Source organism: Mirounga leonina, unplaced genomic scaffold (assembly GCF_011800145.1).
Source record: "Mirounga leonina isolate KUSES-001 unplaced genomic scaffold, KU_Mleo_1.0 Mir_115, whole genome shotgun sequence".
Classification (NCBI taxonomy): Eukaryota; Metazoa; Chordata; class Mammalia; order Carnivora; family Phocidae; genus Mirounga; species Mirounga leonina.
Genome location: NW_023270268.1, coordinates 41,105,615 through 41,124,887, shown reverse-complemented (window position 1 = coordinate 41,124,887; position 19,273 = coordinate 41,105,615). Strand labels below are relative to the sequence as shown.

Sequence of the window (19,273 nt, the reverse complement as noted above, 5' to 3'; positions counted from 1 at the left end):
GAAGGGGCTCATGTGGGCACATGCATAGGAGTGCTGCAGGAAGGGGCAGAGGCAGAGGGAGAGAGAGGATCTCAAGCATACTTCCTGCTGAGTACAGATCCCTGTGTGGGGCTCAGTCTCAGGACCCTGAGATCATGACCTGAGCCCAAATCAAGAGTGGGACACTCAATCCACTGAGCCACCCAGGTGTCCTACTTTGCTTCCATTTAATCTCATTCTTTTACTTATTTTTTAAAGATTTATTTATTTATTTGAGAGTGAGAAAGTGCGCACACGAGTCGGGGAAGGTGCAGAGGGAGAGGGAGAGAAGCAGACTCCCCACTGAGCATGCAGAGCCTGCCCTAGGGCTTGAACTCAGAGACCTGAGATCATAACCGGAGCCTAAACCAAGAGTCAGACACTTAACTGACTGAGCCACCCAGGCGCCTCCTAATCTCATTCTTTTATTTTAAAACAAAGCCAAATAACCAACCTCCAAGATTCTTCTCTGCTAAAAAGAAGGAAATATTCCACCACAAACCTTTTGTTTAGAAGAAATCATGGTGTGACCGAAACAAGAAATATGTTTATATAGGTTATGAAAACATAACAGTAAAAATTGATTAGATTTTACCAACATTTTTATTTGTTCCTAGTGAAAACCACAGTTTCTTTGAAGTTTTTTGTAGGTCTGATTTCATGCAAAGATATAATTAAATATATGTTCTACAAATAATCAGTGAAAGATTCTGTGCATCTTCGGGACATTTCTACTGCATATTTTATCCTAAAGTAACAGACCTAGGTTTATCTTGTTAGTGCAAGCCTCTGTAATAGCTTTTTGAGTAGGATAGTTTCTTAATTCTAGCTACGTAACAGCAACCTATTAAGTTGCCAAGGTGTGGAACAGAAAGTGACTGAATTCTTCACAGTCATTGGACTTTAATCCATTCATATTGAGCCCATTCAACTATCCAGTTCCCTAGTAACCAAGAAACCCATAAAACTAATCAACACAATTATACATACTTACAGGAGCCAAGATTTTGGCTTAAAGTCTACAAAGAGAATTGTACTTGGAACTGTGTGTAAAACATTTCAACTTTGGTGAGCTTGAGATCTGAATAGTTATACAAGAATGAGAATGAATCACTTAAAAATTTTACAGCATAGTTTGGATTTCTTTTGAACTTCAGAAGAGATTTACTTGGGTTTACCAATGAGGTTTGAGGAAAAATTTAGGTAGGTATTACATTAGTAAATTGAAGTTTTAATTGAGTTTATTAAGATATGATTCCTTTTGAAGATGAATTTTTACTTGGGAAAGAGATCTGTAGTTATAGATGGTTGGGTGTGTGGTGAAGGGTATATCAGAATCACTTGGGAAATGGTTTCAAGCCTCATACACTTAGAGAAAGAAGTCCCCTAGATTTGCGGTTCTTAGAGTGTGATCCTAAATCAGCAATGTCAGCGTCACCTGGTCAGATATGCTATGTGGCGTATTTGGAATAGTTCCAGATTTCTTTTATAAATCCGCTCCTTCCTCCTTTTTTCTCCTTTTTAAGATTTTATTTATTTGAGAGAGAGAAAGGGAGAGTACAGAGGGAGAAGCAGACTCCCCACTGAGCAGAGAGCCCAATGCAGAGAGCCCATCGATCTCATGACCCTGAGATCATGACCTGAGCCGAAGGTAGATGCTTAACCCACTGAGCCACCCAGGAGCCCCCTGCTCCTTCCACCTTGAGAATTACTGTGCTTGATTGCTGAGGTACAGATTTTTGTGTGGGAAGGAACTTTGGAAATCAATTTGTTCAAACTTTCTTTCATGCTTGTATACCTAGCACATTTTATTTGTATGTGTTCTATGTGACTAAAGTTCTCTTTACGAAATATTTGCAGTTTTTTCAGTTTCAATGTGATGAAAATTTTGTAATATTTACAAGAACAAACTGGGCCATATTATTTAATAACATATTTAGCAAATTTGACCTTCTTAAATATTTCTAACAGTATTGGGTTAAGAAGGCAGAGAAATGTCTACATTTATTTTGGAAATGTTAACATCAAATGGTGACTTAATATTTGGAAAATTTTTGTAGGGAAGTTGCATATCCTATTAATAAATCTTTTAAAAATTTCTACTATGTCAAGTAACTTTGAATAGCATTTTAGCAAAAGTTAAAAATCTTTAATGTCATAATCTAAGAATATTTACTTTAAAAATATCCTTAGCAACTCTATCCAGCTAAAAAATCTACACAAAACACTATCATATTCAGCTGTAGAAAGTGTTAATTTTTATTTCAATTTTATTTTCTCAATTGTTTTTGTATTGTTTTAATGTTGGAAGTTTATATGCTCATAAAAGTTTTGAAAAGTTTTCCCAGTAGAAAAGAAATAAAAGATCTGCAAATTTGATTATGTCCCAGATTTTTTGAATCATTTTTTTTTAAGATTTTATTTACTTATTCATGAGAGAGAGACAGAAGAGGCAGAGGGAGAAGCAGGCTCCCAGTGGAGCAGGGAGCCTTCTGCGGGACTCGATCCCAGGACCCCAGGATCATGACCTGAGCCAAAGGCAGACTAATCAACTGAGCCACTCAGGCGCACGGAATCATTCTCTTAGTTGTTTGTCATATGTGCATATGCATTACATGTTTCTATATTTGAATAATTAAATATTCCCAGTAGAAATGTATTTCATCCCTTTACTTAATTTTTCTTTCTTTCTAATGGCAGTGTTAGGCCTTTATCCAAGGAAGGATACTTTGATCTCTATTTATCTCAGTCATTTCTGCTCAGTTTTGTATGCTGTGCTTACCAAAAGTGTAGCTACCATCTGTCACTGAACACTGCTATTACAGTTATCATTGACTATATATTCCTATGCTGTGCCTTTTATTCCTGTGACCTATGCATTCCATAACTGGAAGCCTGTATCTCCCACACTGCCACACCCATTTATGCCCATCCCCCACCCCCTTCTCTCTGGCAGCCATCAGTTCTCTGTATTTATAGGTCTGATTTTGCTTTTTGTTTAATTGTTTTGTTTTTTAGATTCCACATATGAGTGAAATCATATGGTATTTGTTTTTCTGAGTCTGACTTATTTCCCTTAGCATCATACCTTCTAGATCCATTCATGTTGTCACAAATGGCAAAATCTCATCCTTTTTTTTTTTAATTTTTTTTCTTTTTCTTTTAAGATTTTATTTATTTATTTGAGAGAGAGAATGAGATAGAGAGAGCATGAGAGTGGGGAGGGTCAGAGGGAGAAGCAGACTCCCTGCCGAGCAGGGAGCCCGATGCGGGACTCGATCCCGGGACTCCAGGATCATGACCTGAGCCGAAGGCAGTCGCTTAACCAACTGAGCCACCCAGGCGCCCCAAGATCTCATCCTTTTTTATGGCTGCATAATATTCCAGTACACACACACGTGTGTGTGTGTATGCATCACATCTTCTCTATCCATTCATCTCTTGATGGACACTCAGCTGCTACTTGTTTTCAATTTGTCATAACATTCCATCTTTCTTCTACATGTTTGCTCTGTATATCTTTTCTATCTTTTTCCTTTCAGTCTACTTTATCATTACATTTGAATGAGTTTGTTTTAGAGAGCATGTAATTGGATCATTAAAAAAAAATATCCATTTATCTATTTTGATAATGTATGTTTCTTCATTGATATGTTTAGTACATTACATTTAATGTAACTGTTGATATATTTAAATTTATACCTGCTTGTTTTCTTTTTCATTCTTCTGTGTCTCATTTCCTGTCTTTTTTTTTTTTTTTAACATTATTTGAATCTTTTTGTAGTATTTAATCTGTTACTGTGTTCTGGATTATATCTTTGAGTAGTGTTTTTAGTGGTGGCTCTCAACCCACATGAGTTGAGACTTTTCTGGTTTTTTTGTACATGTGTACTGTATCCTGGATATTGTATTTTGAATATTATGTTAAAAGATTCAGAGTCTTATTTAGATGCTATGCAGGAAATTGATTTTCTTATTGTTTTGGCAGGCAGTTGACCCATTTGGGTTCAGGCCATAGGTTCTACCAGCCTTCTGTGTATTGTGATTTGAGTATCAACTTTCATTTTCAAAGCCTTGGTCATGCTATTTAGATCTGTTTTACAATCCAGTGGTCAGTCTGAGACCTGGGCTGTGTTCTCCCTTCAGTTCTCAAAGTTTTTGTTAGGATCAGATCCATGTATGCATCACTCAGGGATGAACCCAGAAGTTCATAAATAACTTTACTGGGATACTTTCTGAAGCTTCTCCTTCTCTACAGTCTCCTTACCAGTTTTCTGGACCTCTCCTTTTCAGTTCTTGAGCCAGAAAAAAAAAACGAAGTTTTTTTTTACCTTTTTCTGCTGTGTACTTCCCACAAATTAATTTGTATACAAGGCCAAGTTATAGGAGGGCAGAGAAAAAAGAAACCAAGGGAAGAGTTTCACCCCATCCTCTTGGGGCCCCAGCTCCTTGTATCCAGAGGAAGATTTCCTAGGCACCTGTGAGTCTCCTTGGATGCACTCACTCCTTTCTGCACAGTGGGCTCGCCAGGATCTGGGACATGAGAAACTGGAGAAAAATAAAAAATATCGGGAAAACTCTCTCTTTCTGAGCTTTAGGAACGCCCCTTCTCCTTGCTCAAGCCAGAACCAGAGAGCTTCTTTGGGAGCTCTCTCTGCACCTGCTGCTTACTACCGTGTTTCAGACTGCCTTAAAATATATCAGGCAGGGATACCAGGGAAAGATTAGGAACCTGATTCTGGTCTATGGTACTTCCAATTCTGGCCTTCTTCTCCAATCCTTTTACATGGGATTTCCAGAGTCCTCAAATAGCTGCCTAATCCTTCAAGTCTGGGTTAATTCATTGCATTCAGTGGGAGAGACAGGGTGATACAGGTTTACTAGATCTTACCCAGAACTGGAACAGGTGACCTATTATGAATTTTTTTCCTCTGGGTTCAGAATTTCTTTCTAAATTATACATATATTCCAAAAACCTTACAAAATGGAAGGTGAAAGGGGCTCAGTAGAAGGGCCTATCTTCATATTATAGAGTATAGTAGTAGGAGAGTTGGATAATTTGAAAGCAACGTGAAGGTGGTGGGATAGGAGAGAGAGTGCAGCAAGGATACAGAAGGCAATTTTCTGTGGGGTTTAGAAAAGTAATCTGGTCTCTGATAAGGTTGTTTTAAACCGTAGTTTCCCCAATTCATGAAACTGACTTTGAATGGGTTATTTAAACCATGAGCTTCTCTTCCCTTACCTGTGTAATGCAAGTCCATAATATCCACGTCACTGAAAATATGCAAAGTTCCTGGCACCTCCTAGGTAGGTAGTAAATGATATCCAAAAATGAAACACAGTGAAACTGAGTGTTTTAAATATATTATATTGGTTTATTTGGGGTCTTAATTAATGAGCAGGTAACCCCACAGCTCTCTCTAGCTAACTGCTTCTTTAAACAATACTTTAAATTTTCTCTAAAAAGTATTAAAATTTTTTAATTAAAAAGAACCATGTTTTCTGTTTGGCCTCATTCCAGTTAGTTTTACATTGGAATGTAATGATGGTTTATTTGTTTGAGAATTTGAAAACATGACTGGTTTGCTTATTCTTTCTAGCCCTGTGGTTTAGTATTATGGTATATTTAAGTCTATAACATATAAATATTATATAAATTTACATAAATGTACAATATATATAAAATATAGGTAAGCAGTATGTTGTGTATAAAATAATATAACATTTTCAGTTTCTACATAGCAGGGTTGTAGAAGTAGTATTTCATCAAGAGAATTACATTTTGTAATTTATGAGAACAACATAATACAGACTAGTGCAAAAGTGACAAAAATGTGCAAATTAAGGGAACTAACTCTGTGTGACTCAACTAACATTCAAAAAGCCCTTACCAAAAAAAAAAAAAAAATTAATTTAATTCTAAATTTATTTAGAATACACAACTTCCTTTTTTTTTTTTTTTTTTAATCCAGAGAAACTGATGCCTATAAAGTGCATAAATCCTGTGGTCTGTCATGATCCAGAATATGTAGGGAATTATATAAGTAAAAATCTCTTCCTTTAGGAAACTTGCTTTCTAGTTAGGGCTTCCACCAAAATTTAATCCTCTTTAAAGCCTTTACCTTTCCAAAGCTGTTTATGCTTGTAACTGCTGCTAATATTCTGTCTCCCTGCTCTCTCTAAGGTTCCTTACCAGGAGGCTCACACTCCACAGCCCTACCTGCTCTTCTCCACTCTCTCCACCACATGGCACCACCTCCAACACAGAAAAGTGTTTTCTTTTTGGTCCAGCCAGTCTATTGGGCCAGAGTAGAATAGCTGAGACCCCAGTACTTCCTTTTATAAACATGATCTCCCCTTGGGCCAGTTTCCCAGGGAGCATTTTCTTCCTGAGCTCTGTTTATGTTATGAGAAATCTTACTGCAGAATTTTTTTGTGAAACGAGTTCTTCACATATCTCATCATATTCAGTAAAGTAAGTAAACTGACTCAGTTTAACATTTATAGCTAACATTATCCTCGGTAATAGCACATATGAATTCGTATATTTATAATACACAACACTCTTGGTGAGCCAAAGTAGATGGATTAATATAAATATATCACAGTTACTGTAAGAACATTTCAAGGACCAGGCCCACCCATTTATGAAATGAATTTTATATTCAAAAAGAAGCATATTTGGACGAGTTGTTTCTGCCTTTTTTTTTTTTTAGATTTTATTTATTTGCGAGAGAGAGAATGAGAGACAGAGAGCATGAGAGGGAGGAGGGTCAGAGGGAAAAGCAGACTCCCCGCTGAGCGGGGAGCCCAATGTGGGACTCGATCCCGGGACTCCAGGATCATGACCTGAGCCGAAGGCAATCGCTTAACCGACTGAGCCACCCAGGTGCCCCTGTTTCTGCCTTTTAATTCTACTGCCTATCACCAGAAACAAGGAAAAGTAGCTCATTAGATTGTATTTATTTTTCTACTCCACCCTACCTCAAAGGTAAATATTGAAGGGTTCTGGTGTGGCTGCAGTTATGGGTAAGAGGAAGGCACAGGTGGTAGCAGCCACATGCTGTAGACTGGGGGGAACCAGCTTCCTGGCCAGATGCTGGCAGTACTTCTTAATGGCTGTGCAACCTTGAGGAAAAGCCTTTCAATAACTTCTCTGTGCCTCACTTTCCACCTCTGTTATAGTACCTCTTTTATAAAGCTTTTTATGATTCTTGGGCATCGCAGCCTTTTTCATCCATTAATGGAAGATTAAAAAATGTAAAAAAAAAAAAAAGGCAAAAGAACACATAGTATAAGTCTAGTGAATTTACTTCAAAAAAAAAAAAACCTAATTAAAACTCTAAACGTATAAGATTTAGGGAGACTTAGAGGCCATATTTTTGGATATTCCAGTCAAATCTGATTTGAACTAGTTTGTTCTTTAGCAGTGATTTCAGAGAGGCTACCCCTGAACATGTGTGTTAATTTGGATTTTCTTTCGGAAACGTAGAGCTGTTTTAATATTCAATCCAGAATCCATGGGCAAGCTAAATAGAAACACAATGCACCTGTTTCTTTTAAACCTCCAAATTTGGGGGCTCTTTCTCTAGGCATCCATTGAATTCCCATATGTCTTTGTCTTGCTTCAGTCAAAGAAGTGAATAAAAGTTTTGTATGTTTAATTAGCAAGAGGTATTTAAAGAGTCGCTTAAGAAGGAAGAATCAACAATCCTTTTGAATGTGTAAATAAAAGTTCCTTCTATACAGTGCTGAGCACCTGCTGTTCAGTAATATTTTCACGAGTGATTCTTTAAAATCTATAAACCACCACATCAGTTAAAATTTCTCTTTCAGGAAACACATTATTTTTAATACTTATTGAATTAAGAATTGTGTTTAATGGCATAGTAATACAAAAGAAATTTTTCATTTAGCGAATTGGCAAAGTTTAAAGGGAGGTAATATTTATTAACACTGAAATGGTCACTCACATGATTTGAGTTTAAACTGAAAGAGCCTTTCTAGAAAAAAAGAAAAAAATTGGCAAAATATTCCCTAAGTTGTAAAAACATTCACCTATAGAACACCAAATCCTTCTTAAACTAGTTATAAGAAGTTTGTACCAATATTTATGTAAATGGGAATTTTATAGCATTAATCATAATACTAGAAAGGTGTGAACAATAAAAATGGAATAGTTTAAATAAGTGAAGGCAGTCATTGGTACTTTACATTTAAACACATATATTTGTTAGTTTACAGTATTTCAAATAATATTTATTATAAATTCCCCCCCATGCATACACACAGAAACAAAGTCATACACATATACACACATGCGGGACATTGACCAACATTTTAAGAATAGTTATTTTTGGAAGTTGGTTTAAGAGTTATGTTCATTTCTTTATACTTACTGATGTTTTATAAATGATGATATTTTACTGTTGTGATCAGAAATATATATAGAAACAAACTGAGGGTTCGTGGGGGGGGGATAGGTTAGCCTGGTGATGGGTATTAAAGAGGGCACGTACTGAATGGAGCACTGGACGTTATACGCAAACAATGAATCATGGAACACTACATCAGAAAATATATATATATATATATATATATATATATATGTACTTCTATTTGTAATAGTTTAGCAACTTTTTCAAAAATCTAAACAGTTTAGTTCTGACACTCACCAGCCAGAGTTAGCACAGACTCCACAAGTTTAAAGGTACAAGTCTCCAATAAGACTGCCACCACTAAAGATACCAGCCCTAAGTTCAGGGAACCCCAGGTCACCCACACTTCTGAGCAACTGGCTACAAATTTGGGGGTTCTCATCACCCTCTCAGGTTTGATCATTCACTAGAATGACTCACAGAATTCTAAGTGCTACATTTACAATGCAGGTTTTATTATGAAGGGTAAAAATCAGGACCAGCCAAAGGAAGAGACACCTTGGGTAAGATCTGGTTTCAGATTTGAAATTTTCATGCCTCTTTCCTGTGGAGTCAGAATGCGTCCCCTCCCAACATACTGATGTGTTCGCCACCTAGAAGCTCACTCAAGCTTCAATGGCCAGAGTTTTTATTGGGATTTCATTATGTAGGCATGGTTACTTGAATTATTAGCCAAGTGGTTGAACTAAATCTCCAGCCTCTCTCATCTCCCCAGAGGTCAAGAGATAAGTAAAATATAACATAGCTCAAAATACCACCCTCTTAATTCATATGGTGATCTTTTGGCATGATCAGCCCCCATCCTGTGACATCTCCTTAGCATAAATTGAGGTGTGATCCAAAGGCCCACCATGTTTAATAGAGACACTCCCATCACTTGGGAAATTCCAAGGATTCAGAAGTTTCTCCCCAGAGCCTGGGACAAAGGCCGGACAAAATCTTTCATATGCAACACTAAGTTACATGTAACAACTGAAATTGAGTAGTCATCACTTCCTATGGAAATGGAAGAAAATGATTAATACATGAGAGATTAATCAAAGTCTAATAAATATTTCTTTTTTAAGCAGGGCCTGTGTACATTCCTAGGACTATTAGCACATTAACTTCTATTTACTCAGCATGGAGTCTTGTGAAATAAAAGGTTTATAAAGTGAATGCTCAAAAAATACCAACGTTTACATTTATTAAGAGTTTCATCAAGCCTTTCAAATAAATCAAATATAATACTACACATATTATCTCATTGGAATATATGCCATGAAGTACTACACTAATATAGACCCTACACTAATATAATTAAAAAATAACCTCAATGTTTATATCTTGGAGATGTAATGAATATTGTAATTTTTAGACAATGTCTTTAATGTAACCATAATTGTCTGCAATTTTTAAAGTCCATTACTGGATAAATCCATTCATGTGAATAATATAATTAATGTCACTATCCTACTAAAATCTAAAGCAAATCCTGTACACATGTAAGATGTGCTCTAACTCATTTGTCTTTCATTTAGCTACAAATAGGAAAAAGCCCTCCAGCAATGCCTCCATTTTCTTTCTCCTAGTTCTTTCCAGTTTCCAAACTCATTACCAACAGCGCTTGTAAAATCATGTTTGCTAGAACCATAGTCACTGCAGAATCAGTGATGGGGAGTTATTGATGTCAGCTTGAAACCCAGGATAAAGTCTTCACCAGGGATTCTTAGTTATGTCTGTTAATGGCTGAATGGCAAGCAGCTCTTTTATGCTACACTTGAAGACGGACACTTATTCTTGGTTTCTTCACCAGCTGGTTTATTTTATCTAGTGAAATTATGCGTGCTTGTTGAGGATTTGCTGTGTGCCAGGCACTGTTTTAAAAGTGCTATCTGAGGGGGCGCCTGGGTGGCTCAGTCGTTAAGCGTCTACCTTCGGCTCAGGTCATGATCTATGGGTCCGGGGATCCAGCCCTGCATCGGGCTCCCTGCTCAGCAGGAAGCCTGCTCCTGCTTCTCCCTCTCCCTCTGCCCCTCCCCCTGCTTGTGCTCTCTCTCTCTCTCTCTCTCTCTCTGTCAAATAAATAAATAAAATCTTCAAAAAAATAAAATAAAAATTTTAATAAATAAAGTGCTCTCTGAGTGTACCATGTCAGTCTTCACAACAGTTCTGTGAGGTGGATGCAGCTGTCATACTGCCCATGACACAACAACCCAACAGCAGAATAGTCACTCAAAGTCATATAGCCATTAGGGATACCTGGGATCTGCGTATCTGAGCCAATGTGCTGGCATACATCACTTACCAGCCACCAAATCTACCTTCCTCCAAGTATCCTACCTTTTGTACAAAGGATATCCTCTCCCAGCAGTTATATGTTAAACCCAGATGGTCAGTTGTGGTAGATGGACTAGGACTTTGCAGGAACTAGCTGTTTTTCCTGCCCTTGGTAAGAAGCAGAGGAATTGTACAGACAGTGACCCCCTGGTTTCTTTTCTCTCCTCTCACTGTTGAAGGCACTGGAAACTGTCAGAGCCTAAGGTTTCAGTTTGCATATGCAGATCTCCAAGACTTCTGCCTAGAGAATTGCAAGATTGTCACATGTCCAAAGGCTCCCTTGCCAAGAGGCCAGGACACATTCCAGTAAATACTCAACTGCAAAAAGTTTCCATCACGGTTTCTTCATTGTTTACACTTCCAGGAATAATGTAGAAAGGAACAACAGATATTTAGTTAGAAAGTTATATGCAACATATAACTGTCAAATAGTTCTTTTGTATTGTGAAATCATATGTCAGACACATAAATCTGCATATTTAAACATATATGTACCTTTTAAAGACTAGTAAGAACCCATCACCCCTGTTCTCACCACCCTGTAAACTAAAGCATTAGGAGAAGCTTCAAACCCCTGTGGGCCACAATGACACTTGCCCCACATTCTCCTGAATTTTGTGTTATTCCCTAACTTTTCTTTAAAGTATGTATTCCCCCATGTATGTATCCGGAAAATAATGTTCTGTTTCATTTTCCTACATTTGAACATTAAATGATATCGTATATGTGTTCTCCAATGACTTCCTTTTATTTTTTTGTTTAGTGTCGTTATTTTGAGATTCATCTCTCTTGATGATATGGCTATAGTTTGTTTTCACTACAGTATACTCTTGCATCATAGGAATGTACCAGAATTTATTTGTTAAGGGGTGTCTGGATGGCTCAGTGGGTTAAGCGTCTGCCTTCAGCTCAGGTCATGATCCCAGGGTCCTGGGATCGAGCCCCACATCGGGCTCCTTGCTTAGCAGGGAGCCTGCTTCTCCCTCCCCCTCTGCTGCTCCCCTTGCTTGTGCGCTCTGTCAAATAAATAAAATCTTAAAAAAAAGAAAAGAATTTATTTGTTCAGTGTACCATTGATGGACATTTGGAGTGTTTTTTTTAATTTTATTTTATTATGTTATGTTAGTCACCATACATTACATCATTAGTTTTTGATGTAGTGTTCCATGATTCATTGTTTGCATATAACACCCAGGGCTCCATGCAGAACGTGCCCTCTTTAATACCCATCACCAGGCTAACCCATCCCCCCACCCCACTCCCCTCTAGAACCCTCAGTTTGTTTCTCAGAGTCCATAGTCTCTCATGGTTTTTTTTAATATGAACAGTGTGTCGACATTTTTGTATGTATCTTCTGTATACATGTACAAGAGTCACTTGAAGGTATATTCCTAAGAGTGTCCAGGATTTAAGGTTCTAGAAACACTCATTTTCTAAACACCAGAGATTACCATCTTTGAAGGAATAGGATCAATTTCATGTACTTTGATTGGCCTGTAGTTTGTTCTGACTTTTTGATGTGCCCTAGAATACTTTTCTTTTTTTTAAGATTTTATTCGTTTAAGAGAGAGACAGAGAGCACAAGCAGGGGGAGGGGCAGAGGGAGAGGGAGAAGCAGACTCCCCACTGAGCTGGGAGCCTGATGTGGGACTCGATCCCAGGACCTGGAGATCATGACCTGAACCGAAGGCAGAGGCTTAACCATATGAGCCACACAGGTGGCTCCCCCCACTCCTCCCCCCCACCACAGAGTACTTTTTTAACCTTTAAGACACATAGGACTTTGTACAACTAGTTCTAGTTCCAGAAGTGAGTAGAAATGGTGCAAGACTGGTGGGATTCCAATCCATGCTTGGCAAGACAGTTATTTGAGCTGGAAATCTACATACTGGTTTATGTCATGGTGGTGGTCATTGAGTCAACTCAGTATCCATATTGACTACTGTCTTATATGGTAATCTAAAGTTTCTTTGACCTACCTCATCTATATTGGTGACTTTCTACTCAGCTGGAACTACACAAATGATCCCATTTTGTAATCTGATAAACAGAATGACACATTGGAAAGAAAATCCAAAAGAAACTTTGAATTTAGAAGTACTTGATTTTAGGGGTGCCTGGGTGGCTCATTCGGTTAGGCATCTGCCTTCAGTTCAGGTCGTGATCTCAGGGTCCTGGGATTGAGTCCCACATCGGGCTCCTTGCTTGGCACAGAGCCTGCTTCTCCCTCTCCCTCTGCTGCTCCCCCTGCTTGTGCTCTCTCTCTCTGTGTCAAATAAATAAATACAATCTTAAAAAAAATAGACTTGATTTTAGTAGGGTTGGCTATTTATGAGAGAGATAATATAATTAAAGATATGGAAAGTACTCAACCCTTTGCCTGACATTAGATAAGCATTCATAAATTATAGCCTTTGTTGATGTTGTTCATTGTTAATATCCAGAACTTAGAAATCCTAAAATTCCTTTCTATGATAATAACTTTTTTTTTCAGTCTTGAATGAATTCATGAAATCTCTCCCCCACCCCTTGTTTCAAATCTCATCTCAACCTCTGATTTACTTCTCTCGAGTTATACTCATAACGTTTACATATACATACTGTTTATTTAAATAAAATAAACTTCTGGCCTCTTCTTAAACAAAACATGCCTATTTGGAGCTTTTGACTCTTACCCTCCCCAGTCTGCACCACTTCCCCACCAGCTTCCTCTGCCGTTCAGTTAATGGCACTGTCATCAGCTCTGGTACCCTGGCTTGAAAACTGACGCTCATCCTTCACTCCTCTCTTCCTTAGTCCATCAGCAGCTCCTATAGGTTCTGCTCCTGACCACACTTCACCCTCTCCAGGGTGACCTCCCCAGTCTAAGCCATCATCGGTCCCACCCGGATTATGGCTGCCATCCCATCCTCACTGCTTCCACTCGTGCCCCCTCAAGAGAAAGTATAAATCAGCTCTCATCACTCCACTGATTACAGTCCTCCAAAGACTGCCCAGCGGCAATTATAGCAAATCCTAAACATTTTGCCTCGCTTTTCAGGTATGATCAGACTTGTTTCCATCTCTTCACTCTGTTCTCTTCAGTCCTTGTGTCCCAGTAACACCTGACCTCTTCCTCACCCTTGAGTACTCCAAGCTCAGTGCCATCTCAGGGCCTTTGCACTTACTGCCTGTTTTCCTAGAACTCCCTACATTGTAATGTCATGCCTCCTTTCCTGGTTCAAACAGCTCAAAGGTTACCCCCTGAGAGAGGCTTTCCCTGAACCTCCTGGGACCCCATCCATGTTTTTCCTAAACTTTTTCCTTTGTTTTCTTTATGTATCTGTACTATCCAGATATAATCTTAAATATTTGTTAATGTGTTTTTAATCTCATGCCACTACAAATCTCCAGCATGAGGTCACCTGTTTTTCTGGTTTTTACTATATTTTCGACATCTATGTTAGTACCTGATACATAATAAGTGCTCAGTAAATATTTGTTGAATTAATAAAAATATGAATGAAATGTAACTGGCGACAAAAAAATCATAAAACCTGTTACATGTATCACTAAGTAATAATAGTAACTATATATATCTATCTTAAGATATTAAAGGTATTAAAGGTATTAAAAGTATTAAGGTATTAAAATGTTTTATTTTTCAGGACTAAGTGGAATTCTTCAAAATGTCAGGTAACATTTTATGAATAAATTTTAATATGCTCTATTTTCAAATGTGAATTTTGTGATATTTTCCTTAAAAATTGGAGTTTATTTCCTTTTGAAATTATTTTTTATTGTTGTTTAGCATTTGGAGAAAACATATGTGTTCATTTATATATATGAACATTTCTATCTTTGACAGAAAAGGATTAAAAGGGATTTATATTGGCACATATGTACTGAAAGATCTCTAAAGTATGTGGGGAGAATTAAGTAAAGGAAAAAGTAAGAAAGTAAGTCTGCAAAGAGGGGCAGTACTAATAATATTAGAAGCCTGTGGTGACAGCCTGCTCACATAGAGAAGGGCTCAGAAGCAGGTCCTGCATTTTCAAACAGTGCAGAAGACGATGGAAGGAGAGAAACATCACATTTATGGGATTTGTGTTTTTCAGAGATAAAAATCAGTCAGTTAAGAGAATCAGAATTTTTCCTTGTAGTGAGTACAGGGAGACACGTCTCTGATCACAACAAGGGGATGAGGTAGCATCATGGAAAGTGAGTTCAGGCCCTCCTTTGCAACAATTATAGTAACCGAGATCAGTTTCACTGGAGAGGTAGTTTAAACTGCCTCTGACTGAGTTGTGTGTGGAACCACTGCATTTTAAGCCATTACGTATTTATTGTGTGATGTTTTGAAATCATTTAAACACAGTCATTTTCCAAAAAGGATTAAGGACAAAATAAGATTCACTCTACATATGACTGTGTTCTCCATATTATATAGTGGGGAAAAGAATTTTTGCTAATGAGCCAGCAGTTTATGTAGGTAGGAATCAGCATGAAGTCAGCTGAACCACTAGCATGAAAATGTGTTGCTTTGATCATAGCACAATATAAATAATTGCTTTGTTTTAAATCTATATTCAGCCTGAAAATTCATCAATATATATTAATAGGTTAATACCTAATATACATAATGAATTATGTGTCTTTTAAAAATATAAGTGTATTTCATATTATTTACATTCATTGATAAGAAAAAATGAATTTGGGGCGCCTGGGTGGCTCAGTCATTAAGCGTCTGCCTTCGGCTCAGGTCATGATCCTGGGATCCTAGGATCGAGCCCCACATCAGGCTCCCTGCTCAGCAGGAGGCCTGCTTCTCCCTCTCCCACTCCCCCTGCTTGTGTTCCTGCTCTCGCTGTGTCTTTCTCTGTCAAATAAATAAATAAAATCTTTAAAAAAAAAAATGAATTTATTCTCTTATCACATTATCACTTCCATTGTAAATCATGTCCCTTCTACCTCTCCTCCCAAGGTGTGGTCCCCACAGCCCCTGAGCAACCTACAGATGAAACGGAGAATCAAATAAAGTCTCCTGATCCAAGGCCTGATGCTCCTCCTGACTACAATTCCCATTTTGTACCAGGTGGGTTAAATAATCAGAAAGATTATTTCACCTCTGCAGAAAACCATACTAATAGTTAAGATTGCTTTTAAAAGTAAGTAATTGAATGATTCAGTAAATAAGTATTGAATGCCTCCAGGATGCCAAGTAGTTTACTAGATGTCCATTAGAATATATTTGTAGGCTACTGAGGAAGGAAGTTGTACAAACACTAAAGGCATGCTCTTTGCTCTGTTATGAAAATGTGAAGAGAATGTTGAAGGACCTGGATGACAGTAACTGACTCTACCAGGGATTTGAGGGAAGATATAACTGAGGAAGTCAGATTTTTCTGGCTTGATGAGGAGTTTCTCACTCAACGGAAAGGAGGAAGGGACTTCTTTCTAGCAGAAGGAAATGTAGGTACAAAAGCACAAGGTCGTGTGGGGGGATGGGGTAAACTTGTGATGGACATTGAGGAGGGCACGTGATGTAATGAGCAGTGGATATTATATAAGACTGATGAATCACTGACCTCTACCTCTGAAACTGGTAATACATTATATGTTGATTAATTGAATCTAAATTTAAAAAAGAAGCCCAAGGTCATGAAAGTCTGTTAGGAGACATGCATGGGACAAATGCAAGAGCAATGGAGGTGAATGGCCTTGAGTGCTCATTAAGGAGTTATACAAATATTTTTATAAGTCTGAATGCACTACTGGTGGTGACTTAGTGAAATGGATACTCATAATGCTAGTGGAAATTTGAGTTATTATAGTCTTTTTATAAAGTAATTAGGCAATGTGTAAAATTTTTAAAATTAGAAATATGCTTACTTTCGAAGTAAGGAAGGAAATAATCGGGGTTGTATGCAAATACATTTCAATGACCTAGAAAATGATAGATAAGGTGTAGCAACATTTCTCTAAATATATAGTTAAATGTATATTTAGAGGTGGGAACCATTTGAGTTAGTCTGTGAAAGAGGAGAAGAAGCCCCAGTACCCAAAGGATAATGGTAAAAATGTTGTTTTGGCTCTAGACAAAAGATCCGTGGAGCTCAGTTAACCTCTGCCCTTGCGTGTTTTCTGAAAACAGCAGGGCTTCCTTTTCCCCTTTCCCTCATATATGTGCATATCTGGTCCAATATAACCCCTCATTACTGGCTCAACTCCTGCTAAATCCAAGGTCTTGACAGTCCTAAATTATAATCATGCCATATCTGACCATTTCTCTAAATTTACTTCAGAACATGATCTACATAATCTATCTTATGTTAATGGATCACTATATATCCAATAACCTAGGTTCCACTAGAACAGAGGCTCTACCAGTTCTAAGTAACATTGGCTATAAGTCATGTTCTGTTCATCTGGGAAAGTGTTCCTCTCATATCAAAAAATTAGCAAGAGCATAGGATATATCATTCAAATCAAATGACTAGATAAGTTGAAAAACATTATGATGCAGAGCACAGAACTGCATTTTCAGTTATGAAATACAGTAACAAAAATTCACTGTGATCGCCACCTAGTGGCTGAACTATATACTTATTTATGATGATTGTTGCAAATTATGGCCCTGTAATTCACATAAAGGAACTTGGAATACTATGAAGTATTTGGCTTTAATTAATTTCTTTAAAATCAATTACTTAATTTCTATTAGCATTATAGTACTGGACATGCAATCCCACTGAAAATAATTTTGTCCCAAATATGTTTGAAAGAATAGCTAATAAAGACACTTTTGTTATATGTAGTCTATTTAAAGAAAAGAAATTGACATAATTTTGTGAAATAAAAAAGGATGGTAGTATTCAAAATAACTGAGAAGATGCAAATCCCACAAAGAGGTATTTTTCACGTTGGTATCGGTAGGACAAAGCTCTATAACAGAGTTCTTTTTTTAAATAAATCTGGGATATTATAGTTACACAAAATTAACCGTTTTGCTTTGTTTTGGTTTCCTACAGAACCAATCAGAATCCTTAATGGTAATTTCAAAGCTCAAAGGGGAATATAATATGCTGTTTACCACACATAATTTGATCATGTTTGTTCCTTCAGTTCTCTTAACATCTATGAATAATACATATAACAAAAATCATTTGATTACATAAACATGTATATAATTTTTCTAGAAATATAATCTGTACTGAATAGCCCCATAATCTAAATTATAATTTTCTAATTTATTGATCCTCAAATTTTATTACATGAGGTACTTTTATGTTAAAATCACATGGCTAAAGATGGCGGAGGAGTAGGGGACCCTATTCCAACCGGTCCCCTGAATGGATCTGGATATCTACCAGACCACTCTGAACACCCACAAAATCAGTCTGAGATGTAAGAAGATATATCTGGATCTCTACAAACAGAATATCACAGGCAGTTGGTTTCGAGGTATGAAGCGGGGAGCCGCAATTCCCTGGGCAGATTTTGGAAAATAAACGGAAGGGAGGGAGCCAAGCTGCCAGGATCCTACACCACCGGTGAGTGATAGACTCCTGTGCTAGGGACAGGGCACAGGCTCACAGACCGGTAGTGGCAGGGAAAGGACTTTAGGGTAGCCCCCTGGACTGAAATCTGGAGTGGCAGTGCCGTGCATGCGAACTGGGGGCGGCTGGCGGTTTTAGAAACACAAAGGGTAGAGACGCGCCTGGACCTGGCAGCTGAGGGGTGCACAACCCAGGACGCTGCAGTTTATAGCAGCACAGACAGAAACAGAGATAGTGTGGCCTGGAGAGCTCATTGAAGAACAGACTGCGATCTCTCTGCTCTGAGGCAGAGGGTTGGAAACGGTCTCTTCTGCTCTGACTCTTGGAAGAGATGCAGAAAGCCACCAGGGAAAGCTGCCAGAGAACAAAAGCCCCCAAAAAACGGTTTTCACTGAGCCCATCCGCCCCACACAGAGGGCAGGGCAACTCCACCCAAATGGGATTGCCTGAGTAACAGCGCAGCAGGCCCCTCCCCCAGAAGACAGGCTGGGAGAACAAGAGGCCGACAACCCTAAGGTCCCTATAAAACAGGTGCATCTTGCTTGGGTTGTGGTCAATAATTTGGATTCTGTATATTCCCTCAACCACCCCTCAACAGAATGACTAGGAGGAGGAACCCCCCGAATAGGAAAGACTCAGAGACTGTAACTTCTGCCACAGATTTACAAATGGATACAGATTAACCAAAATGTCAGAAATGGACTTCAGGGTAGCGTTTATGAAGACAATAGCTAGAATGGAGAAATCGATTAATGGCAACGTAGAGTCTCTACTGGCAGAAATGAAAGCTGAACTGGCAGAACTTAAAAATGCTATCAGTGAGATCCAATCTAATCTAGATAATCTAACAGCTAGGGTAAGCAAGGCAGAAAAACGAATTAGTGATCTAGAAGACCAACTGATAGAAAAGAAGGAAAAGAGGAGGCCAGGGAGAAGCAACTCACAATCCATGAAAACAGA

At 38.0% G+C, this 19,273-nt stretch overlaps 1 protein-coding gene across 2 annotated transcripts in view; it reads left to right on the top strand.

Annotated features, from left to right (window-relative positions):
• Positions 1 to 19,273, top strand: part of PLSCR4 (phospholipid scramblase 4) — a 45,947-nt gene that overhangs the window by 5,436 nt on the left and 21,238 nt on the right. For both annotated transcript variants that reach the window (XM_034996385.1, XM_034996376.1), the window contains 2 exons: positions 14,423 to 14,450; positions 15,739 to 15,849. In XM_034996385.1, the coding sequence (XP_034852276.1) occupies positions 14,444 to 14,450; positions 15,739 to 15,849 (118 nt within the window). In that variant the 5' untranslated portion in view covers positions 14,423 to 14,443. The remainder of the gene's footprint in view (positions 1 to 14,422; positions 14,451 to 15,738; positions 15,850 to 19,273) is intronic.